At 39.6% G+C, this 25457-nt stretch overlaps 1 protein-coding gene across 6 annotated transcripts in view; it reads left to right on the plus strand.

Annotated features, from left to right (window-relative positions):
• The window catches only part of CRACD (capping protein inhibiting regulator of actin dynamics), a 124042-nt gene that overhangs the window by 94173 nt on the left and 4412 nt on the right, over positions 1-25457 (plus strand). For all 6 annotated transcript variants that reach the window (XM_088056035.1, XM_088056032.1, XM_088056036.1 and 3 more), the window contains 6 exons: positions 5049-5184; positions 14510-14674; positions 17126-17194; positions 18484-18666; positions 20041-23389; positions 24367-24557. In XM_088056035.1, the coding sequence (XP_087912161.1) occupies positions 5049-5184; positions 14510-14674; positions 17126-17194; positions 18484-18666; positions 20041-23389; positions 24367-24557 (4093 nt within the window). The remainder of the gene's footprint in view (positions 1-5048; positions 5185-14509; positions 14675-17125; positions 17195-18483; positions 18667-20040; positions 23390-24366; positions 24558-25457) is intronic.

Genomic DNA, 25457 nt, shown 5'->3' on the forward strand with positions numbered 1-25457 from the left:
TATCTCTTTAATATCAGAGTGGGAGGAACATTTATGACACACCAAAGAGGCAATTGGTGTACTTCAGTAATGCACCAGCATGGGATTATATAAGAGCTGAGGTCTCAGTATTCCTTTCTGGAAAAGCTTCCCCTTTTTAAAGATCACACATTTGTCTTTAAGAGGAGAAATAGCTCTGGAGAAACATGGGGTCTAAAAACATCACAGCCAGCAGTGTCAATACAATAACGTTGTATTCTGTGCAAGTGTCCCTGCACGTGCTCTGATGTAGTTAAGGGTACAGTCCCACAGCAGTAAATGTTGGTTGATGTCTGACTCTTTCCAGCTCTCTACATATGCAGCTAGCATGGAAACTTGTGTCAGGATTTGCTCAGCCAAACCAGGAATTTGTGTGGATTTTTGAGTTCTGATGTTTTGGGGGGACTTTTAATATGTTGGGTTTTTTTGTACTTGGTTATTCTAGTTACCAGATCATTTCTCTGAATTGTTTCATGTGAACAATGACCACTAATATGGCACAAAAAAGGTGATGGGAGCACATGGAGAGGAGGATAAAGAGAATGTGATACCTCACCCAGTCCTGACTTGAGGTACCTAGAACTGATGGAAAATCACTTCCTAAATAGATCCATAGCAGCTGATGGCTGAGGGAGAGTCCAAAGAGGGTCTCTGTTTCCTGCATTTTGTGGGAGAGGAGTAAGACCTTTCCTGTAGGCTCAGGGTGGTCCCATTCTACTGTGAGAGATTTGTTTCACATTTCCTAGTTTCTTAGTGCACACACCTCAACAAGAATGAGTAATGGATAAAGAGCAAATGGAATTTAACTTTGCTCTCAGTAGGAGAAAATTAGTTTTGAAAATTTGTGTACTGCAATTGAAACTGGAACATGATATTTGGGTTGCAACACATCTTCAGGGAGAACATATTTAAAGATCTGTTAAAAGTGCTTTGTATTTTGATATATCACATCCATAATTCATGTAATTTAGGTTTCTGAAAGTGAGTCAGATGATGATTCAACTATTTTCAGCACAAACAGCCTCTGAAGTGTCATCACTGGAAATATCAAGAGAAGTGCTCATAAACTGATGCCCCTGTTTTCCCATGTCTCTTGGAAGTGACATGGAAGTTTGAAACTGTAATACCTTCAGCCATGGCTGTGACTGTATCCCGTAACTCTGCCATGCTGTGAATTTGTTGAAATCCACTCCTGATACTGACATGCCTTTTAATTGAAGGGAGACCTGTCTGTAAATGTGGATGGTGAGGATGTTATTGTATAAAGACTTCTGAGAAAAACTTCAGAGATGGGTAGCAGCAAAGGAAACTCAATTATTCATACTGTATTATGACTTAAAAGAAATTCAGTCTTCCCAAAAGTAGAACATGAGCAAAGTGAAAAAAAAGCAGCGGAAAAAGGACCTTTGTGATATAATCTGTCAAATTCACTACTGGGAAAATGTAAAAAGGTTGTGGGCTCCAAAGGAGTAAAATAAGAGACCTTTCAGAAAGTACAACTCACTTGGAAATCACCTTAACTGCTATTTCAACTTGCCTGTAAAAGAAACTAGGTTACTACAATGTGTGAATATCTTTTTTCCAATGTTCTTTAGCCTACATAGATATTTAAACAACATTCTTAAACTATTTTTACCAGTTGTTGGACATGTGGCTAGCAGAATTGCTCATTCACCCACTTCTGAAATATTCAGCATATTTGCAAAGTATTTTGAAGGGATAGAGTAGGGAGCAGTCTGTCATTAATCCACTGTGGGGTTTCTTGTTTCATGTGTTCTGACAATTTGGAGTATGTTTTATTATTAAGTCAACAAGAAAACAAAAATGGAAACAAAACCTTTCAGATAAGCATGTCCTCAGATCTATGAAACAAAAATGTGTGGAGCCTTGTAATGAGGAGGGAGAGAGAGAGAGTGAAGGAGAGAGCAGTTGGTGTCTGGGAGAATGTTGGAGATGCTGTAAATGCTTAGCATGGTCCTAACCTGCCACTGGTACCATTGTGGGCACTTGTCAAAGACAGGGCTGGATTTTCAATGGTGATGTGGTTGCAGGTCACATGGAGCTGCCAAGCTGCTTCATGTGACCTGGTGTCCCCAAAGGAAGCTGTAAATGAAATGTTGGCAAGTTTTCAGGCACAAGGAGAGACTAGATTCCTAAAAGTGTCCTCAGCTCTGCAGCAGGATGGGGAAGACTTTCACTCACAGCCATGTCCCAGACAGTCCACCAGAACCGTCCTCAGCAGTTGCTCTTTTCTTTCATTTCAGAAATTCAGGCTTTATCAGGCAGTTCCAGAAAAATAATACAGTCAGAGTATTCCTGCTGTTAGTCAGCTGCAGTTCTGGGGTTTGAACTGCTGTCAAATTCCCTTCAGTTCCAAAGCTGCAGGTTTGCTGCTCCCAACTTCAATATTAACAATTCATTAGTAAGGCCAAGAACAACTTCCAAACGAGTCACTGAGCTCTTCGGTGCCTGAATTGCAACTCTTGCCTACTAATTAGTTGTAACAAACAACACAAATATACATGAGGTGTCTGATTTTAAGTATGAGAAGCCCAACCGACTGGACAGCAAGAGGGGTGAATGGTGTTGTATGCATAGCAAATAGCTGTGAGACAAAGCCACAAGTATCTGAGCCACAGCATAGCTGGAAAAAATATTTGAGAAAGGATCCTCTCTGGAGAACAGTATGACCTGGACTATGCATTCTCAGCAGATCTCTCAGCTCAAAGGTAAATAGCAAACAACCAGTTCCCACTGGCCTTGCCTTCTGCACCTGCAGCAGGCTCACACACTGAACAGTGCAAATGGCTGGTTTGTCACATTTTGCATGTGTCCTTCTCACCTGCTTGAATGCAATGCTGGAACTTTCAGTTCAAACAGACCTACACAATTATATGAGAAAAGCCAACTTTCATTCAGTTTCCTGTCAAACCATTCACTCCCAGGCCTGCTGGGAATTTGTCTCTGTGTAAGGGACACTTCTCAAGCTGTGGCTCACTGGCTGACTCCTGGCTGGCCAAGCAAGGTAGAGGAATTTCAGTGCCATGTAATTTTCCCACAGCTGTGTACAGACTGAGTCACAGTGATTCAGTATAGAAACCTTTCTAGAAAAGGGTTTAAAAATATAATTTTATGGTTTATCTAATAAAAACTTTATAAAAGAAACTTTAAAGGTGACCTTTAACAGTCAGAGGCAATTGTGTTATAGTTTTTTGTTTTTTTAAAAATCCAACATAGAATTAGCATCAGTTAAATGTTCCTCTTCTTCCATGGCTAAAAATGTTGTGGAATATTGACCAGCTCCTTGCCTTATTGTGTGTTTATTTGTTTCAAATTAAGCATGTTGGTCAAATATTAATCTGGATGAAAAGTAGTTTTTCAGTTAGTCTGTGATTGTATGGAAGATTAAATGATTCAGAGAACTGTGTTATAAAAATGGGATTGATTATTTTGTGACTGCAGAAGTATTTTATATATAAACAAGGGAGAAGGTTTGGGGGGACTTTTTATCCTGTTACTTTCAGGTTACCTCTAAGAAATTCTGTTATAAAAGTCAAGAATAGTCTATCATCTAATCAGTTTAAGCAGGGCTATGTAATCTTATATGACACTCTCCCTTAGTAAAGAAAAGATTATTGTTTTTACTTAAAATACCTCAGGGAAAAAATGAGATGAAAATGTAATAAATATATTCCCAATTTATTTGTTTCCAAAGTATGAATATAAATATCTTGAACACTTCATGACCAATTAGTACATTTTAAAAGGCAGAAAATATAATACACTGATCTTAAATATGAAGCCTAATTTTTCTTGTTCTTTTGCTTACATCTGTCTCTGGAAGTATCATCTTCTTTGCTTTTGCTAAAATATTTATTTACAATGCTTTAATCATATGTAGAAGGTTATGTTGAATGGATCTGTATCAAAACTATACTTTTTTTCCCCTTCAGATTGTTTTCTGAAACTATAAATGGGTTCTATAGGGTTGCCAACAGGTCATTAAAAAGAGAGATTTGGGACTTCTCAGTTGTTCTGGTTTGGTGTTTGTTTTTTTTTGTTGTTTTTTTTTATTGTGGCTTTTATCATGATTGTAGATTATTGGCTTTTCACTTACCATGGAATATTCTAGGTGAGACAAAACATGACTTTCAAACTGATACATTTTTTCCCTCAGTGTGACCCCAAAACCACAAGCTTTTTTTTTTTTTTTTTTTTAATTCTAAGTTTTCTTATTGTTAAATTCATTAGAATGATTTCTGGTAAACCCCTTTTGGTTTCATGCCTTTGCCTGTGGACTTGAATCAGAGCCACATAACCGGTTCATTTGTGACACACCCTCCTCCTTGGCATCGGTGTTCAGTTTAGCAGCAACACATGGGCATTCCTCACTCTTTGTGGCTAATCAAGGACACACAGCTTGGTGCAATAAGCATCTTTGCAGTCTGGGGGTTTGGTGATAACCTTTATTGTCAGTGTGATCATGCTCGTGGCCATAGGAAGGGCTGAGTAATCAGCTAAAGGAGGTAGCTCTGTAGATCTGGCTTACTGCACTGTAATATCTCTTTTTGTGTTCTAGGGCTCCCTTTGCTTGGCACCTGCTGTTTGCTTTGACCAGGGGTGGCAGTGTGCCCCAAGCAGTGGCACTAAGCATGAATGCACTTTCTTAGATAAGCACTCTGGTAATGTGTGCATCATCACCTTCTAGTCTGTATCCTGAAAGCAACATTTAGATTTGAGACTTAACAAGCAAAAATCAATTGAACTTCTCAACACGCCCATTAAAAATACCCAACTCCAGGTCTTTCCAAAGAGGAAGACTGTGTATAAAGGAATTGTGCACCTCCATTAAACATTTGAAGACCAAAACTGCTTGGATACCTCTCCTCTGAGAATGTACAAAAGTTTTATGTAGAAGGCAAGAGGGAGGGAAATCCATACAGCAGGACAACTGTGATATAAAGAGTCACTCTCATAAATTAATTACGGTATTTACTTACTTCTTGACTGTTTTTTTTCTTTTTTGACAGATCCTCCCATTATTCTATGGGCAGTCGAGCTTTTTCCCATGACAGTATTTTCATACCTGATGGGAGAACAGAGAGTGAACAGGCCATTCAAGCAATGTCACAGGAGAACGTTTTAGGAAAAGTCAAAATTCTTCAGGTAAGAAATTGTATGTGGGAAAAATATTTAAAATTTGGTGGAAAATGGTCTCCAGAGCATATTAAATGTGCATAAAGATGAGTTGTTTTTCCAATAGCCTTGGGACAGTTTCTCAGCCAAGTTAAGTTCTCTGGTCAAAAGCCATGGCAAGTAATTCAGATAATCTGCAGAAGTTCCAGGTTTTGGTCTTGAAAGATACAGCAGTGATGGTGTAAACATATTTGCAGAAATGTCTGCACCTGTGGAATTCATCTGAATTGAACTCATGCTTTTGATGTGTCTTGGTCTGTATGCCTAAGTCCTACAAATATGATAATGAGAGAAAAAAAATGAAGGCTATGTTGAGGGCAGGGAATGGCATGCAGAGTGATATTTCTTTGCAAAGCCAATTTAATTATATGTTTATATGTATTGCAGGTTTTCCTCCTTTTTCTCACTGCACTTTCAACGGTGTTCATGGATGGTGGATTTGTTTATCTCTCGAAAGCATAAATGACACATTTGGCTATTTGCTTCTAAAGAGCTTTTTATGATCCTCTTTCCCTTCTTTTCCAGAACTCTCTCCCCTTAGCGCTTGAACTAATTTTTCACTTTACTCCCTGTATATCTGTAAGATTCCCAGCTTTATGTCTTTCTAGACCTTGAGAGAGCTGTCCTTCAGAAACACATTGCACTTTATTGCTCAGGATGCTGACATATCCTGTCAAAATGCTGATAAATTTTTAATGTTGTGCAAGTGCCGCTACCCTGAAGATGACTAGTAAAATACCATTGATTTCTTTTACCTCTGAAGTCTACCCACGATCCATCTTTTCTGGTGAGTGAGAGATCATGCACATTCAGACAGCTCCGACCTTCAGGATGGAATTGTCCCTGCCTCCTGCCTGGTGCTGTCAGCAGACAGAGCACCTGCATGGTACTAGCTGTGCTGACTGTGGATGAGCTCTGAAGCAGAAACCACACTAGGACATCTCCAATTCCTCTGTGCTGGTTTTTCAGCTTAAATTTCCCTGGGTCAGGTAGATTCAGTGCATGCTATTTTCCAGGCTGGAAACCATTATATTTAAAATGACTGCTGACTCTGGGTGAAGACCTGAGCTATGTGGACCTGACTTGCAATGTCCTACAAAGCCCACCGACTCTTTCAGGAAGCTGTACCCTCCCTGTCTGTTGGATTTGTTTCCTTGGCTTCCATGTATTAACTTTTCTCTGAGTAACTTTTCACTTCCAGAGGTGTTTTCACTCGTTTCAAAACTCAGCATAAAATTCCCAATGGAAATTGTTGCCTTTGCTAAACTAAGACACCTGAGAAAAAGTATAGTTAATGCATAACAACTGTGTTGACTAAGTAAATGCTGAATCAAGAAAATTAGAGCGAAATGTTACCCTGGAAAATCATGAAATAGCCAGTGGTACTCTCTTGCTTAGGTGAACTTTGCATAAGCCTTTTTTTAACGCGGTTAATTGCATGTATTTTAAGGGATAATATTGTTTCAGCTGCTTGATGTAAAAAATGTACTTGCCTTTTTATTTGAAATTGAAGGATGGTAGTTCATTTTTGTCATTTTAGTGTAGCTGGAACCTAGCCTGTAACATAGCAGATTCATTTTTCAACTCTGATGATGATGGTGAGAGCCACTTATTCATTCAGAAAAGAAATGCATAATAGATTCCAAGTTACACTTTTAAGTACTTACATGTTTACACAGAAGTTATACATTCATCTAAATGTCCATGAATTTTTTTTGTAAACCCATGGAAATCTTCCCTATAATAAGCCCAGGGGCCACATTTGTGTCTTCAAAAATTGCTGCCCACCATGTAACTTTTCCCATTTCTGTAGCTATGATTTCTGCAACTGTTCCCTGAGTTTAAAGACAAAGTCATGCTAAAATCCCATTGCACGTTTTAAATTTACCTTAGACTTGAGTCCCAGGTCTGATGAGTTATTTGGACAATCATTCCTGTTTGAAGGTTTCATGCACTCCATACCCCATCCTTTTTTTCCTGCTATTCTATGAGCCAGTGTTTGCTGTGTGATTTTGCAGCCACAGCAAATGTTGATACTCTATCTTCTGATACCAGAAGCTTCTGTCTACTTTGGAATCTCTTTCTGAAAGCTAACTCCAACTGGGAACATCTGTATTTCTTAAAGTGGTGGGTTAAGAAGAGACAGTCCTCTCTTCTGAAGGGCATTCTGCTCCTTAAAGGCAATTCTGTGGCCAGCCCCAAGTCCCAGGTCATTGCTGTGCCACCAGCACTATGGTGGTTTTGCCAGGATTGTATGTCAGGGTGGAAGCACAGCACCCCCAGTTTCCATTTACCTGGCAAGGTACCCCTCAGTAAAGAGCTGTTGCCCGGATTCCATGCTCCCCTGCTGACTCTAAACTTGCTGCATCCCAAGTGGAGATAAAAAGCTCTTAACCCTTTTCAGGATTTTTTTGGAGGTGGTACAGTAAATGTTCCTGGAAAACTTAAATCGTTCTTTTGGAAAAGTCCCTGTGCTTGCAAACCTAAGAGACAGCACGGGGAAAAGGGTTTTGAAGTCAGAATAGGAAGGCAAGCCATTTGATACTGATGGTGCTGGATCTCATTCTGTGGGCCACCAAAGTGTTTCTCCCTTCTTGCCTTGCATTTCTGCTGACTTTAGAGTGTTGATGAACCCACAAAAATTGTTGTGTAATGGTGCAAACTCCATAGTATTCCGGGCAGCTGGCCAGCCTGTGCACTGGTTCAGCTGCTTATTGTGGGAATTCTCTCTTTCTAATTACGCGTGAAAGGCAAATTTGTTCTTTCTGGAATTTCTCTCTTTTGGTTTTATTGATTTTCAAATTGGCAGTATTCATCTTATCATGCCTTCTGTAAATGAATCTGGTCATGTTCAAAGGTTTTACTGTGTGCTAGAAGTCAGGCTGAGAAAAGCCTGACCTCTCATAAACCTTCAGTAGCCCTTTACTATCCTGAAGTTATTTTTTGTTGGTTCAAGCCATCTGCTGTTGTAAAAGCAGTCTTTTCCTTGTCCTTTGGAACTGCTGAGATTTATCATTACCTAATTTTTAAGATCCAGAGTAGTAAGCCAGCCTGAACCTGCTCCCACATAGGCACTAGTTCTCTTAATGTTGAACTCTCTTAGTTTCTGGGGATCTTGCTTTAGTTGTCATACAGGGCTGTGAATGAGACACAAGGAATGTTTAAAAAGTAAATCTAGCAGCATGTCAGAAAAAAACCCACAACCCAACCCTTGGAGCTTCATTCTACATCCTTTCTCCCATCGAAGTGTCTTAGAACTGTATTATGACATTTTTTAGCTTCTCTCTCTCTCTGATATTTGCCAGAGACGGTCAGCAAATGAACAGAAGAGAGTTTTTATTTCAGACTCATAAAAACTGCAGCAAGCAAAATGGAAGCTTGTTTAAAACACTGGTTTTCTGAAGCATCTACACTATTCTCTCCCACTTGCTGTGACGATGCCATGGTGTGGCACTGCTGCTGCCTTTGTTCTCCACTGCTCACCTTCACTGAAATTATCTTGGGTCATCTGACATCTATCTGTGAGGCTGCAGCAGTCAGCTGCAAGAAATATTAAAGATTGACTGTGACATATGGCCTCTAGGAAGTACAGGATTACATCTTTTTTGTTTCATGTGGCAATGTAGTTTAAAACAAACTCTCTGCTCTGTAAAACTATAAAGCATCTATTTATTGTACAGATATTACTTACAATAAAACATTTTTTGTGAATCCAAATTTCTCAGACAAATGCAGAAGAACCCCTTTTTAAATTTTTTTTAAAATTTGTATTTCCTTGATTTTGCAATGATGAATGACCCTTATAATTTTCTTCTTGTCAGACCTTGTGCCTGCTAAATTTTGGATTACATTTCTTTTAGTCATTAGCATATCTTAGCTAATGACTAAGCCAGTGCTTCCCTCACTGTGCACTGCACATCTGTATTCTACCAGCTACTCTCAATGTATCTTCTGTTTCTTATTGCCCAGATCTCAACAAAGCTACCAAGCCATTTTTCAAACCTCAAAGCTATTATCTTTTACCATGATACTCTGAATTTCTCAGAATTGGGAGTGAATTTTGACTTCATGATTGCCTAGCTTTGTATTTCTTACAGTTAATTTCTTTGTTGCCAATATTTTCTAGTGCCACAGCAGCCTAAATGCTTTCCTCATATTTCAAAATTCTTTTTGCTTTATAAACTGAATTTATCATTTTTTTTCTAAATCATTCTAGCATTTCTTGGGCAGACCTTCTTTTTCCTATGATCATAGTAATCCCTGAAAATGAGCTTTCTTTCCAGGGAAGGAAAATTTTCCTTCTTTGCATCTGCTTTGCTTTAGGAGAGACTGATGTGACAAATGCCACAGATGCAGTATCTTCAAGCCTCTCCACAAAATCTTTTTACACATGAGCATGTGTAAGTGATCTGTCACCACTGTACACCAAAATCTCCATCTGTGTCTGGATTTGTTGCAGATACGCACCTCTAGAAGTCCATTTACAGTTTGCTCCTTCACCATTCTTCTATTTTGGACTCTCCCCACAAGTGTAATGTCTTCAAATGTAATGCCCCTAACCACATACTGCTCCAGCAATGGAGAGTGGAATAGTTTTCTCCCTGAATCTTGTATCCAAAACATCTGTGCTAATACTTGTTGTTTTCCTAGTTTTCTATGGGTTTCCATATTAATTTTATACCTGGATTATTTTCTAAAGCTATACCAATATAACTTTTCACATTACACTTTCCAGTTTATTCTGTCCTTTATTAAAAAAAAAAAAGCTTATGTGGGGTATTTAATTTGTTTAGATATGCTGCAGATTTTCCAGTTTTGATTAAGAAGTGGACTCACTTCCATAGTTCACCATGAATTAGGTGAACTCTCTTCTGAGCCTAGAAGAGAAATTATAAGAGACAATTTGATATAGATGCCTGAAATAATGAGTGGAATTGATGAAACAAATATAGTACAATTCAGTCTTTCACAGCCTGAGAACACATGAACAACAGTTGAAATTAGTAACACTTCCAAATCAAAAGAGATATTTATTTAAGCAAAGCTGGACTGTATAAAAATTCCTCAGATGTCACAAATCATTGGAGCATTTGCAAGCTCAAGTATGGGCTCACCCTGTGCTTATGTATTCACAAGGCGTTTGATTTTGGGTCATTCTGAGAGACTGTACAGGACCAAGTGGAATTTCAACAGTGTGCCTCTTTTTGGGACAAGTATTAATTAAGTCATTATTTTTCATTTATATATAACTAGAAAATTTAATTTCAATCAAGCTTTGTTATGTTTAGGCATTGGAAACAGACATGAAGAGTAGATATTTGAGTTGAAGGGAAGCTATGACCAGCATTTCTTGGAAGCCTTGTTTGAATGGAATCAGCTGAAACAGTACACTCTGTTTTAATGTTTTTTTACTGAAGCAGCTCAGCGGATCCAGTTTTGGATTCACTCCAGGCATGAAGCCCTAAGAATGATGTAGTTTCAGGGGCCTGAATCCAACACACATGCAAGCAGGCATGAACACAGAATAGAAGCCAAACGAGAGTGAGAGAGGAGATGTACAGCCTCATCTGGGCTCTTTGCCAATTAATATGGAAAACTTGTTCTGTGGCATTTCCTATGCAAATGAAAAGACTGCTTTGAAAGTCTGGGCTTTTTTTATTAGCTGCAGGTGCCAGACAACGCAGAACAATTTTTCTTAGGAGCTTGATGCCTTAAGTTATTAATGGGATGCTGGTGTCAGTTAAAGAGTATCACATTTTAGCAATTATTTTGCATGAAATAGAAGTGGGCCTGTCCAGTTACCAAGGAAGATTTTAAAAATTAGATGAGCGCAAACTCAACTTTTTTTTTGCTAAATTCCCAGTATTTATTTTTGTATTAGATGTGCAGACCTGCCCCTTACCTCATTGTCACATTGACAGCCACCCAGGTTGTGTGTGAACGGAAGAACTATCAGGAATGTTACAGAAACCTCATGAATCTTACAGAAAAAAAAAAAATGTGGATGATATAAACCTGGTCTGGATCTCGTCCTAAAGCTCCCCTGTGTGTGGTGTCTCCAGAGATTTCAGAGCAAGATGGTGGTTTCTGGCTGCTAAATTACAAATCTTGAACAAACCAAAGGAGACCAAGGTCCTTTGACTGAGCCCAATATGCGTCTGTGGAGATTTTCAAAAGGCTATTTAGACATGACTGTGCAATGGCAGAAGAACAAAATGCCATGCCTGCAATTTCTAATGACTGGCATTGCAAATAATCCTCCTTAGACAACAATCATCACAAACTGTCAGCACAGGGAATTCTTAACTACAGAGGATTTATAGTTATGTGTTCAGAAATATGTATCTAACTGAAACTTTTGAGAAATTTAAAGCAGATGCTCCTTTTCAGGGATTATGGTATCTTTTCAAAGGTCTTGCATCTTAAACTGATGTATCTCTCCATGTATCTCAAGCCAGATGTATCTCCGGGCTAGACTGAGTGTTCTTCCACGTAAAATTTGTGGGGTTTTTATTTTCTTTCATGGATGATGCATTTTTAGAATTTTTATGATTGACCAGGTAGAAAATGCATCGGTGTGGAATTTTTCTGAGAGGGTAATTGCATTGTAGTTACATTATAAGTACATTCTAAAAAAAAGACCAAGAAGTAGGTTTAGCATTAATCCTTAAAGGCAATAAGAATAAATTTGCTCAGTAGTTACAATGAGCTATTTGAGATTTTGGAATTTGGTCATTTGGTATTTAGTGTCAGCTTCAGAGAATAGAATGCACCTAAAGAAACTGGCCAGTGGAGACCTACTAGTGGAGCTTTTTGTTTTTTAAGATAAATCTGGTCAAAAAAGGCCAATAAAGAAATAATACAGAAAAGCACCTTCTGTTCTGGAAGGGTGAGGGTTACTAGAGCTTATTCCTCAATCTTCAAACTAATTTATGCCAGTCTGAGCAAACAAACTTTTAAAGCTCTGAAACAATCTAAAAAACCCCCAAACCAAAAAACAGTCATGACTGTGTACAGTCTGTAAATATTGAGGATAGTATATTTCTTGGAAATATCAGGAAAATAACATTTTAAGCTTTTATATACAGAAAAACACATGGTTACTGTAGATCCTCTATTACCTTGATGGTAGTAAAAAGGCCATTCTTTTTCAAGCATAGACTTTCCATACAGCAGCTCCATCACTGAGCTCCCACCTCGCACTGCACGCACATTTACATCAAGAACTTGCCAACAGATCAAAAGGGTAACACACCATCCCTTCCTCCAAAAGACACTGCAAGCAATATGTTAATGTATGCATGTTCTCACCATGGAAAAGATGCACAGACCCTTAGTTTCCTAGGTGTTGCTCAGTAATGCTGATAGTTCCAGTTTTCTGCCCCAGAGAATTAATTCTCTCGGAACATGACTTTAGGAAGAAGAAAAGAGCAATCTCAACTTAGAAAACACATTTCTCAGATTAAGACTTTTTTCTGGAATACTTTTATTCTGGCATCAAAAGGCCTGCAGGAGTAGGGCAGAATTTAAGGCCTCACACAATCTCACACAGACCATTTTGCCCACACCAGCTCCCATGTACACTATATAAGCATGTGAGTTTTCAAGTCAGAGAGTTGCACTGTTAACATAAAAGCCTGCAAGGACTTGGTGAAACCCTTGCATTTAGACTATGCCAGTAATCCAGGTGGGAATAAAAATTTGCCATTCAGAACTACCCACTACACCAGAATGCTTTACGATATGAATTTCACCACTCTCTGTCAGAATTCAAATGGGCATCAATAACTAACTCTAAGTCAGTGAGGAGACTGAGAAGAGCTGTTCTAGTTTAATAACCTGATTATGAGGAGTTTCTGCATGCAATTTTCATTTTAATGGTTCAATACAGAAATCTGTTAATGTTTTTGGGATAATATGGATAAACTTGATGCAAGAGTCTAGACCACTAGGAACTATGGCAAGAAAGACTAATCTGACCTGAACTCCTTTAGAACATAACTTTCCTTAACAATTCCTCAAGTGTGCTCCATGTTACTGATTCTATGCTATAGGGGGGAAGAAAATCTTTGTTTTACCTACTGTCTACTCCAATCTTCCACAGCTCTCAGCAGCAAACTTATGTCAGGGTACTGTGTAAGTATTCCACTGAATAGAAGCAGCACAGTTGAATTACTTGTTCATTGTATCACAAGTCAAAAATGGAGAATCCTCTTTGGAGAATTTTCTGTCCTTGAAAAAACAGCAAAGCAGGAAAACAACTCCACAGTCCCTTGCTTCCTAATTGAGAATGATTCCCTGAAATATTTCAGGAAAAGAATATATTCATAAATGTTCCCTGCTGGACTTGCTCCTTCTAGAGAATGTCTTCTCTCTTGCAAAAGTTCAAAGTCTGTATGGCACATGTCTCTTGCAGCAGCCAGGACTGCAATTTCTGACTCACCTTGCTAGAGGACACATAGCGTATGCTTCTTATTTTATTCATCTTAATGCTTGATGTAATTCAAGAGCACTTCCTTGTAACCTTTGAGAGAAGATTGCTTCAACATGGAAAATAAATGGTGGGAAAGTTTTTTATCCATTCATCTCCCATGTCCCCTGCCTAAATTTCTTTGTGCAACAGCAGTGACTGGCAGTGCTCATGAGCATGAGCAGACATGAGTTTGTCTATTCTTCCTATGAGATCAAGCATTTAAAAGAGCTGGGTTTCCCCTGCTTTGAGAATTTGCCTCTCTAAGGCAGGGCTGTGCCAAACCCTTAACATTATAAACTTATGATTAAACATTACAAAAAGGATACCTTTTAGAAATACAGATTAATGAGATGAAGGGTTTGGGGGCTAGAAAAGAAAAAGGTTGCCTTTTGGGGTAGTTTTAGTTTCTCAGTGTACACTTTTCTCATAAGCTTATTTCTTCACAACAATAAGGCTTCATAATTAGTTTTTATAAACAAAGTCTTAACCTAGAACACAGATTTTAAAAAGAAATTGAGTGTTTCAAAACTCATAGTAAATTTTCAAAAGTTAGCAACACTGTCAAGAGCTCAAATTGATCATACAAAATCAGAAATCGTGTAGTAAATTCCTCACCTTAGTCACCTTGTGAGGGAAAAGAAAAGAGGGTGCCCATCATATTGCAGCCTCAGGACTTTTTTATTTTTTTTTGTCCAGAGTCAGAAGCTGCCCAGAATATTTCTGTGCAGCTTTCAGGCAGAGAAGGGGCACTTGCTGGACTTGGCTTGTTTCACTTGTAATATATATCGCTGTTTTGTTTATTTTATTTTTCTTGTTTTTCAGCAACAGTTGGCCAAAAATATAAAATTTGGGCAGCCTCCACAAATGACAGTTTCTGCGAGGACAATGGGGGAAGCAAACACCAGTACAGAAGAGGATGCGTTGCTCAGCAGCCCCGTGGAGATGGAGACCCAGCAGGACATGGTGATCTCAGACTGCGGTAATAAAGTAAGCACTTTAAATTGACATGTCCATGGCACTAGAGCAGTACTAAAGCAGCAAAGTTCACTGAGGTGTAGCAGATGTTTCCAGTGAGGCGTAGCAGAGCTCAGTGGGCTGTTTTATGTGGGAGGGAGCTCTCAGCTTGTGCTTCTTGGCCTGGTGGGAAGCATGCTCTTGGCATCCTGAGCCAGGTCACACAGAATTACTGGTTTGAGTGTTTGCTCTGAGGTTCCAGCAGTGCAGACATTACTTCCAGTGTTGCTAGAACACAGGAAATTTTTCTAATACAGAAAAATATTTTAAAATACGGACTTCCCAGCAAGGAAAGCTGTTCACAACATCAAATACCAAAAAGGAAAATAATTTCAAAATGAGAGGTGTGTGAAGCCTAAATCCTGGGTCTTAGAGTAAGTATGCATATTTCTCATGGACAGAAACCAAAGATGAAGAAGGGGGAGAAGCACTTTGAATGCTCCCTAAAATAAAATTTCCAGTATAATTCAAATAATTTTTCAAATTATTCATAGAGACTTTGATGCTGTGGGCATTTAGGCATCCAGAAAGGTGTTGTTCAGACTGTGAAGAAACATGGTGAGTGAGGAAAGGTCTCTGGAAATCCTCTAAGGCAAGACTGGTTCAGTGTGTTGCTGTAATGGCAGAAAGGAGTACAGTGACAACCTTTCATGCCTGGAGGAGGCTGACTCTGCCTGGAACCCTTGGGGAAGGTATCCAGCAAGCCAGTATGTACACACAGCCCTTAGGATCCTGGGACACGGGGGCAGGAGCCTCTGCTCTAACTAACACTAGCTCTGCCTGTGTGAAATGCAGAGGCACCAAGGGTCCTGTGCAATTCATGCCTGTGTTCAGACAAACACTCAGAAGGGAGGTTTATGCCTGAGCTGACCCAAATTCTTCATCAGTCTTTAAGGGACAACATAGCTCCTCTGTGACCACTTCTTTCATGGCTGTGGCTCAATCTGCCAGGGAGCCAGGCATTTGGGTAGGACCTGCACACTCACACTCTCCCTTAGCAGTCTGGAAAGATAAAAATTAAACCAAATTAAGGTATATTTTTTTGCCTAACAAGTACTCTTTCTGGTGCAATCAGGTAAGGTAAATCAAGAGCATCCTGTGTGCCTCAGAGCACAAAGTGTGCAGTGGGACTGTGGACAGGTTTTGGCAATGCACTGTCTACCCTGGTGCTAGGTGAGTCTGTGTTTGAGATAAACATAGATTCTCTGCAGACACCCTTCTTCTTGGGTCGTGCAGGAGACCCTAATGTCACCTAGAGACTTCCAGCTCAAAGGATACAACAGTTCAAGCACTAATAATCTGCAAGAGTAATTTTATATATCATGAAGGGAGAAATTCAGTTCTTACCACCTACTCTTTAAAATATTACGTTTTGAAAACAAAATGCACACCCCTTGCATAATTCTTTTTCCAAACACTGAAGGAGCAACCATTCCTTCTCAGAAGCAGTAGACACAAACAACCCAATTTTACATGGATAGTGTCGGCCAGAGCACTCGGTACTTTCCTTTGGTTTCTGCACACTACTACTTACCTGTGTTATCAGAGATTTCTGGTAGCTTCTCTGGTTTCTGCTCTTGTCTCGTCTGCTGGCCTTCTAAGTCTATCTGCATAGGGCTTGGGGGTGGGGTGGCTTCTATAAAAAACTGGTGGCCAGGACCACATGGATCTGCTTTACTTTGAACAGATTTCTTGTGATGCTTTGTGACTTCCGATTTTCCCGACTGAGTGACTTGGGTTGGTGGCAAGAGTTCTGGGTTTAATTTAACCAGTAGTTGTGAAGCTGAGCTTTTAGCCTTGATATTAACAATCATGTGGTGTAATGGGATTCCAACACACATTAGGTTACTAAGTAATACTGTGACAGAATGATTAAAACCAATGTTTCTGGGTGTGATGAATGCTGCTTCAAGCCCTGTGCCTTGAAAATTCCCCTCCATGATGGCTTGGAGGGGGACAGTAGCTAAAGAGTCACAGCTTTCCTGGCTTCCATCACTCTGGGGGACTGTTAGCTCTGTAAAAGGAGTTATCAGGAACATAGAGTTGAAGCTCCTTGCAGCAGAAGTAATGCCTGAACAGGTTAGTATCTTTTTTCTTTATGCGTAAGTCGGGAGAAAATAAAATCATTGAGACCTGATCAAAATCCTACAAAGCTGTGCTCTTTCTTTTGTTTTGGCTCCTGATTATCTTGTTAAGGAAACCTGAATGTTTTGCCTTTTGCAGTGCTGTGCACACAGTAGTGTTTCAAGGAGCAGTGAATACAAGCTGAGAGCTTGTAGGAATAAGAATTGCTTATCCATCAGTCCTGAAGTGATAGAAAAGAAGGAAAAATCTTATCCTAACATACATGATTTCACAAGTCCTTTGAATCATATTTACTAGATCCTTTACATTTTAATACTTGTCTGTGGTAATCTTTTCTAGTCCACTGACACTCCAGATTTCTTGAGAAAAATGAATTTTCTTGGAACAGGACATGAAATGGAAGAAAAGGTAAAAATACTTTTACATTTGGTTTGCTCTGAGTTACATTCTAATTTTAGATATTAGAAGCCTGACAGTTTTTCTTTTCTTTGTTTCATTGTTTGATTGATCATAACATTTTGTGAATGCTGTACAGTTTTGGAGCTAGTAAATAAGCAATAACTAACATTGAGAAATCTTAAAAGCTGGTTGCAGGAAACAGCAGAACCTAGTTTCTGCCAGTCTTGCAGCATTCCTCTATTTGATGTATTAATCACACAGTCATAATTTTCATAAGTACTTCTACTACTTTGTTATGCCTGCATGTAATTCAATAAGCATATGCAAAATGTTCCCTCAGCTTTTAAGTAATTGGTTCCTTGATTAGCATATGTCTAACCTCAGAAGATTACAGAGCTGTCTTGAAAACAATGTATGTGATTTCTTTCCTCACAGAAGATGCTTTCTCTTTTTTTTTTTTTCCCTCTGTCTTCTTTTTCCATTTGTGCTATGCCAAATGCAAGTCTTGGGATGATAGCTTGATGACTTACAGAAGAGACAGACAACAGGCTCAGTCTTACATGCCCAGACATACAGTTCCACTATTTATCCACAAAAAGAGCCTCACTGAATCACTTTGCTTATATTTACACTTTCTGAACCCAATTATTTGAAGGGCACGAGAAATAAAGCACCCATCAAAGCCAGTGTTGCCTTTAGTTTTTTGCTGTTCGGCTCTGTCTTGGATAATTCCACATGACTCTGGAGGGAAGGTTTTCCACAGGCACTGTGCCAGTCTGAGATCCAGTGCTGCAGTCATCTCCCATGCAGCGAGTACAGCTCTGTAGCTGTTCTATTATGATTCTTAGATAAGTCAATCTGATTTGCTTCTGCCTGAAGTGCATAATCTAAATTATTTAAAGATGTAGATATTTTTTCACAGTAAGCAAACTTTAAAATATCTCAGTGTTTGATGTTGTTTAAAACCCTGCCTGTGCTTTCCCATTCCCAACAAGTTCAGATTGAGCTAAACTGTGAAAAAACTTCAATAGAATGGTCTAAGTAATTTTTATGTGAAAACAATAAAAGTGTGTTGTACTGAAAATGGGAAAATATTAGAGCTGTAACTTTCATGTCCAAAGTTTGGGATTTGTGTAATGGAAAGCCAGGGTTTCAAATCTTTTCTGCTAATAATTCCTTTAAATTAAAACCTGCAAAGATGTGTGTGTGTGTGTGTGTGTAATTTATTTATTTATGTATTTATTTATTAATGGAACAAATAGGTTAATAATGGTTTCTTGTCTTTGTGATACAAACAGATCACTCCAGTTAAATCAGCTCGGCCAAAAAGACAGTTTTCCTGTTCTGGCACAATTGAAACAATCAATTTGGATTCAGTTCCCCAGGCTCTTGCTCGTCTAGACAACAGTGCAGCTAAGCACAAGCTGTCAGTGAAGCCAAAAAAGCAGAGGATGTCAAGACAGCACAAGAGATTGACAAAGGTATTAAATAACTGGCCAAACAGCAAGAGGAGGGCAATTACTTTTGAGACTGGGCCCAAAATAACCATAATTGAGTGTATTAGGATCTATAGACAGAGGATTTGAGATCTGATTAACATTGTTATTTATCTGAAACCCTAGCTGGAGAGAAGATGCAAAGAAGTTTTAATATTGGCAGTTGTGACAAATACTACTTAAATCTGAAGTACTTCCACTACAATTTTACATTTCTGATTCTAGTTTTTCTAGTGAAAACTTAAGGTCATAAAGGCCTGAAGATATGTGCTCCTGTCAATACTGCTCTGATATAGGCAATCAGGTGGTGCAAAATATGGTTGGGAAAAAATCAGATTCTCTAAATTGGGCATGGGTTCTGACAGGTATAATATCTTTACCTTGTAAGAGGGAATAAGACTTAAGTAATGTAGCTCTTGCAACAGCTATAAAGAGAAATATAAAACTGTAGCTTTGTACACTTACTGCACATATGTTTTGGTTTTTATCCTGACATCTTATTAGTTCTTGTGAATGGGACAAGACTATTCAACTACACAGGGCTCAGGAGAGGCCACTTTGCTTTCTTCTGTACCACTGTACTTGCATTTATCACTCTTGCAATGAAGAAATTTAATTTAAACCTCTTGTTTGTACAATGGTTAACTGGAGCCAAATGATGGCTCAGCAAATGATAGCTAGACAGAACATGAGCTGAGCTGTTTTCTTAGAGAAGCACTCTTCAGGTACAGAACAGAGCTCCTGGGAAGCTCTAACTGTGCTGTCCATACATGTTCCCACGGTTCCTACAATAGTACTGGAGTCTCGGCACAGCTAATGAGGAAGATATCCTGGCTCAGGATTTGTGAAAAAACAAATTGTATTTCCCTGAGGAATGTTCTTTCCTGGCTAGCATTGCAGAGCTTTTTTTCTGCAGGCAACAGCTCTGTCTCTGCAAGTACCAGATTTGCCATGAAAGAACTGGCAAAACAATGCCCCAAAGCAGGCATTAATTATTTCAGGTTTAAAGGATGGAGTGGTAGAAGGAGAATGGGCATATGAAACTTACGCTCTGTTCCTTGGGCTTCTGCAAATTTGAAATGGCAGGTCTCAATGTACAACAAATGGTGATTAAGTATTTGGCATTGTACTGCTATCACTCTTGGGATGTTTTCTTTCTTTTAAAGACTATCATCTGAATAGGTGAGAGACATGGGATCTATGATGATGTAATCCATAGATTGGGGTGGGGAGTGTTGGCTCATCTAAATCACTGTTTAAATTTTTTTTTTTTTTTGCATTTGCAACTCTTTATTCACTATAAAGGATAACAAGCCAACAGGCAATGTTCAGTAACCCCAAACTTGTCTCCAATTTTAGGGATCACAAAGTTTAACTATAACAGAATTTGAGCCAGAGGACCTAGAAACTCAGCTGTATGAGGACATATACCCAAGTTATAATGGACGCTTCACAGCAGGCAAACTAATCCAGGACAGAGATGAGCAGAAGCTGGCAGAGGAAAAAAGAATTGAAGATCACTGGGGTATCCTTGAAGCTGAAAGGATAAGACAGATTGTAGAAATGGAAGAACAAAGAGAAATGGAAGAAAAAAGGTGCCAAGAACTTGAGGAGATGTGGAAAGAACAGGAAAAGAGACGTTGTGAAGAAGAGAGGAAGCAATACCTCCTTGAAGAAGAAACATCTTTGAAAATAGAAGAGAAAACATGCCATAAAGAGGAAAGAAGACTGATGAAGGCTGAAAAAAGGCAAGAGCTGGAGGAGCAGATGCAGAAGGAGTTGGAGGAACAACAAAGACAAGATCTGGAGGAGAAGAGGCGCTGGGAAGTGAAGGAACCACAGAGACAAGAGCTGGAGGTGCAGAAGCTCAAGGAACAGGAGCAACAACAGAGACGGGAGTTGGAGGAGAAGAAGCTCAAGGAACAAGAGGAACAACAGAGACAAGAGTTGGAGGAGAAGAAGCTCAAGGAACAGGAGGAACAACAGAGACGAGAGCTGGAGGTGCAGAAGCTCAAGGAACGAGAGGAACAACAGAAACGAGAGTCAGAGGAGCAGAAGCTCAAGGAACAGGAGGAACAACAGAGACAAGAGCTGGAGATGCAGAAGCTCAAGGAACGAGAGGAACAACCGAGACAAGAGCTGGAGGTACAAAAGTTCAAGGAACAAGAAGAGCAACAGAGACAAGAGCTGGATGAGCAGTGGCAGCAGCAAGGGGAGGAGCAGCAGAGACTAAAGCAGGAGGAAGAGAAGCACCAGGAACTGGAAGAGCAACAGAGACAAGAGCTGGAGGAGCAAAAGCACCAGGAACAGAAAGAGCAGAGACATCAGGAATTGGAGGAGGAGAAGTGTCAGGAATGGGAAGAGCAGAAGCACAAGGATCTGGAGGAGAAACAGAGACGAGAGCTGGAGGAGAAGAGGCTAGCACTGGAAGAATTAAGGCAACATAGGTCTGAAAAAGACAGTCAAAAGGAAGAAGAAAGAAACTGGCTGGAGGAACAAAAAGAGCTCAAGAAACAAAATAAGGAAGAAATACAGCAACAAGAACTAGAAGAGAAAGAGCTTGAAGAAGTTGAAATAAAACTGAAGCAGGAGAAAGAACCTGAGAGCCTCAAACAAGAGAAGAAACAGGAGGAACAAAGACAGCATCTGAAGGAGAAAGAAAAGACAGAGAAGGGACAACCCCAGCAAGTGACGGATAAGAAAAAGAAACGGGAAGAGCAGAGGAAACACAAACTCACAAAACAAATGCACATGGAAAGTTCAGACTTCGTTCTACAAGATGAACTGAAGCTGCAAAAGGAACCAAATGGACATGAATGGAATAAGCTGAAAGAGCAGAATGTAGACACAGAAGGACCAAATCTTCATCCAAAACAAGAAAAATCCTTGGAACAGCCACAAGAAAAAGATCAGTTGTGTTCTGCTGGAGGGGCTGATATGCATCCAGCAGAGGAGAAGCTCCAAGAAGGATCAAGTTCCCAAAAAATTAAACAGCCAGAAAAAGGGACTAAAACTGCAGAAGAAATACTAGCCCAGAAACTGAAGAGAGAAGTTGAGGCTCAGGAACAAAAACGCATAGGGGAAGAACTTCGGTGGCAAGAGGTAGATGAAAGGCAAACAACATCCAGACCCTTCACATTTCAAGTGTCTTCTGGAGATAAACAGATTATATTTCAGAAAGTAAATCTGAGTCCTGTTATGCCCATCAAAGGAACAGGACTCTCTTCTCCATCTGTCAAAGACTGCAGGGTGCACACTACCAGTAAGGGCTCTCATTCCCTCCCATCATCTGTGTGTGTACCCCACACAGCTATTTTGGTTACTGGAGCACAGCTGTGTGGCACAGCAGTGAACTTGAACCAGATTAAGGACACAGCTTGCAAATCATTACTTGGCTTAACAGAAGAGAGGAAGAATGTGGATATTCCCTCTCCAGAGAAGTCTGAGAGAAAAAAACAGGATCCCAAACCCAGCAGCAGTAAAATGAAACATGCACAAGAGGCTTTGAACAACCAGGCAGTAATGGCTGAGTGGGCCTCTATCCGCTCCAGAATCCTAAAGAATGCAGAAAACAACAAATACAATGAGAGAGACCGAGTAGCTGTCTGCAGGCACAGTGATGACTGGACACCCCGAGGACGTGGTGCTCCCCATGGCAACTTGAGGAAAACCCTCTCTGCAAATGCAAAGTTCTCAATAACACCAGCATGGCAGAAATTTTCAGATGTTTCAAAAACCAATTCAGATGCTGAGAATGTAAATGTGTCAAAAGGCAATGAAACAGTGGCTGTGGGGAGAACCACTGGCTCATCTGCTGATTCAAAGGAGGATGTGGTTTCCACTTTTAAGGATAACTTAGCTGAAAAGCCTAAGGAGAAAATGGAAACCCATAGGGAAGTGACAGACAACACTGAAGGCTGTAAATTTGCGAAAGATCTTCCATCATTCCTTGTTCCAAGTTTTCCACATTCTATGGGGAAGGATTCACCCCAGCCAGAACTTCCCAATTCTCTAGAACATCAGCAGAATAACAGCACAAAAAAAGCAGATAAACCACCACCAAACGGAGAAGAAAATGTTTCTCCCTTTGGGATAAAGTTACGAAGGACAAACTACTCTTTACGTTTTCATTATGACCAACAGGCAGAGCAAAAGAAAAAGAAAAGATACAGTGCAGGAGACAGTTTTGATGGTGTGCCTGACCCACTCACCTCTACAGAAGGTGAGAAAGAATCCTCTGTTTTCACTCCACAAGAAAGTACCTCTCCTGGCACTGGGAGAGCAAACATCCCTGGTAATTTAAAAGACTCTTCAGTTACTGTGGTGTTTTCACCACCTGTGGGCACACCAGTGGTCCCACCAGCCACCGGCCAGAGTGCTCTACCTGCTCAGGAGAAACCAGCATGCAAGTCACTGGTCCCACAGAAACCCGCTTTAGCTCCAAAGCCCACCAGCCAGACCCCACCATCATCTCCTCTCTCTAAAATGAACAGATCAAACCTATCTGAAATGCTGGGGCAAAGGGTGTCTAAAGCTGAATCAGATGGTGGATGGAGAAAAGAAGACAGAGTAAATGCAGCCCAACCCATACCATCCAATGACTACAAAAATGAAGAGGAAGAAGTCAAAGAAAAGAAGTCATTTTTCCCATCTCTAAGCATTCCATGGAGAGAAAAAAATGACAAAAAGCCTGAGCCATTGAAGAAAGGTATGTATCTTTCCAAGCAAATTTAGCAATTGTCTGCATTTCCGAAATGAGGTCCAGAGGAAGATATTTGATCTTAAGCTATAATTTTTACCTGGCATGTTACTTGTGGAGGACTGTTACTGTGCTTAGGGCTGAAGGAGTGTGACTTCCCATAATTTAATTCAGAAGCCCATGAATTCAGTGTGACCAGCGCAACCTACTTAAGAAAGTTAATTTCAAAATGGTAACAGAAGTGTCTGTGTGTTTTTCCTTGACAGAGATGTTACCTCTGCCTCTAGTGGGCCAAGTGATGGACTCTGTGGTCCATGGATAATGGTGTTATCAGAGATGATAGTGTAATTTTTAAAATCTACATTCTGTTGCTCCTCTTTTTAAAGAAATGTTATTTAGCTTAAAAAAATATTAAAATCTAGTTCCCCTTATCCTGTACAAATTCTTTATTTAAGCAATACAGCTGGGCACAGCAGTCTGTGTTTCAGAGGCGGCCTTCAGTGATGAAAAAAATTAGAGTAGCCACAATGTCTCTTCAGAGGAGAGTTGAAAGCCCCTGTGCCCTGAAATGGTATCCTGGACAAGAGGGAAAATTACCCTTTCAGGGTAAGGACACTCAAAAGACCGAGGCAGGAATTCACCATTTCACTGGGAAACCACATTTTTTTCAGTCTTGGATTTTTCAAACATCAGAACACTTCTGAAACTATCTCAGTGGAACTTCTGATTTTTTATTTCTTTTTTTCACACACATTAAAAAAAAAAAGGATAAATTCGGACAGCTGGGTGAGTGTGTTGAATTAGGTCTTATTCCTGAGGCATAAAATCTGTTTCAGGATTTGTCATGCAGTCCACAAAGGTCTGTGACTGACATGGCATTCAATGGGCTTAGCTACAGCATTTTCACAAGGTAGACAAGTTGTAGGGGATTTTTCAAGACAAGAGATGTGCATTACTCAATCAATTCTTGTCATGTTTTCTTTCAGAAAAGCCTGTCCTTCAGAGCAGACACTCTTTAGATGGCTCTAAATTGTTGGAAAAAGTGGAAACTTCACAACCACTTTGGATTACATTAGCACTGCAAAAGCAAAAGGGATTTCGTGAGCAGCAAGCTACGAGGGAAGAGAGAAGACAAGCCAGAGAGGCAAAGCAAGCAGAAAAACTGGCCAAAGAAAATGTAAGCAATCTTTAGAAACCTGCCCATTAGAAATACTGATGCCATAATTATAACTGTTAGCTAATTTTTTTTATGTGGGAATACTTTTTTTAGGTTTGGTAAGACTTCATAAAAGCTAAAAAGTGAGTAAAAGGTATTCTGACAGTCTGGACCTCCCTTTAGCAAAACTGAGACTTCCATGAGAAAAAAACAATGCAATAGTTTGGCAACTTTAGTGTAAAATCTGATGATATCAGGTGGTAGTTAATGACAATCATAAGCAGAACTACTGTGCAGGGGATGGAACACAAAAACTGAGTGCAATGTAGGTTCTTTCAGAGCTTACGTGAGATGTTAACCTTTGATGCTTGGGGAATAACAGCTGGCATATGCAATTATAGGTGAATATTAGTAAGTCTGAATTTATTTTTATTGCAGCATGTACTATTTGGGTAAAATACAGATGAACAAAAGAAATGAACAATGAAAATGATACAGCCAAATGCCTAAAGAAGGCATTGAATTCTTTCCTGTTCTGCAAATAGTTTCCTGTTCTCCAAGGTTTTCTATTAGTAAGGGAAGCACTTCTACATACAGTACCAAAGTGATGCTGCACAGTGATGTTGTATGTAAATATCATAGATGGCAAAAAGGAAGTGTGTGGATAACTAAATACATTTTGCTGTTTGTTATGAGAACCAAATTTCTGATGGATACAAATTTCTGATGCATAACCTGAGACATAGATAACTAATGGAAGAAAACAGCAGTGGGTGTGAAGTTGCCCACAGATGCACAGTATGTCTCAGTGCTGCATTTAACAGGGAGGGCTGGCTGAAATTCTTCAGCATTTCGACTGAAATGACAATATGACAAATTAAACTTTGTGGTGGGATTTTTACTGTCTTTAATGACTGTTGG

This window comes from Pseudopodoces humilis, chromosome 6, assembly GCF_049639895.1.
Source record: "Pseudopodoces humilis isolate 2021_Gansu_Grassland_sample_001 chromosome 6, ASM4963989v1, whole genome shotgun sequence".
Classification (NCBI taxonomy): Eukaryota; Metazoa; Chordata; class Aves; order Passeriformes; family Paridae; genus Pseudopodoces; species Pseudopodoces humilis.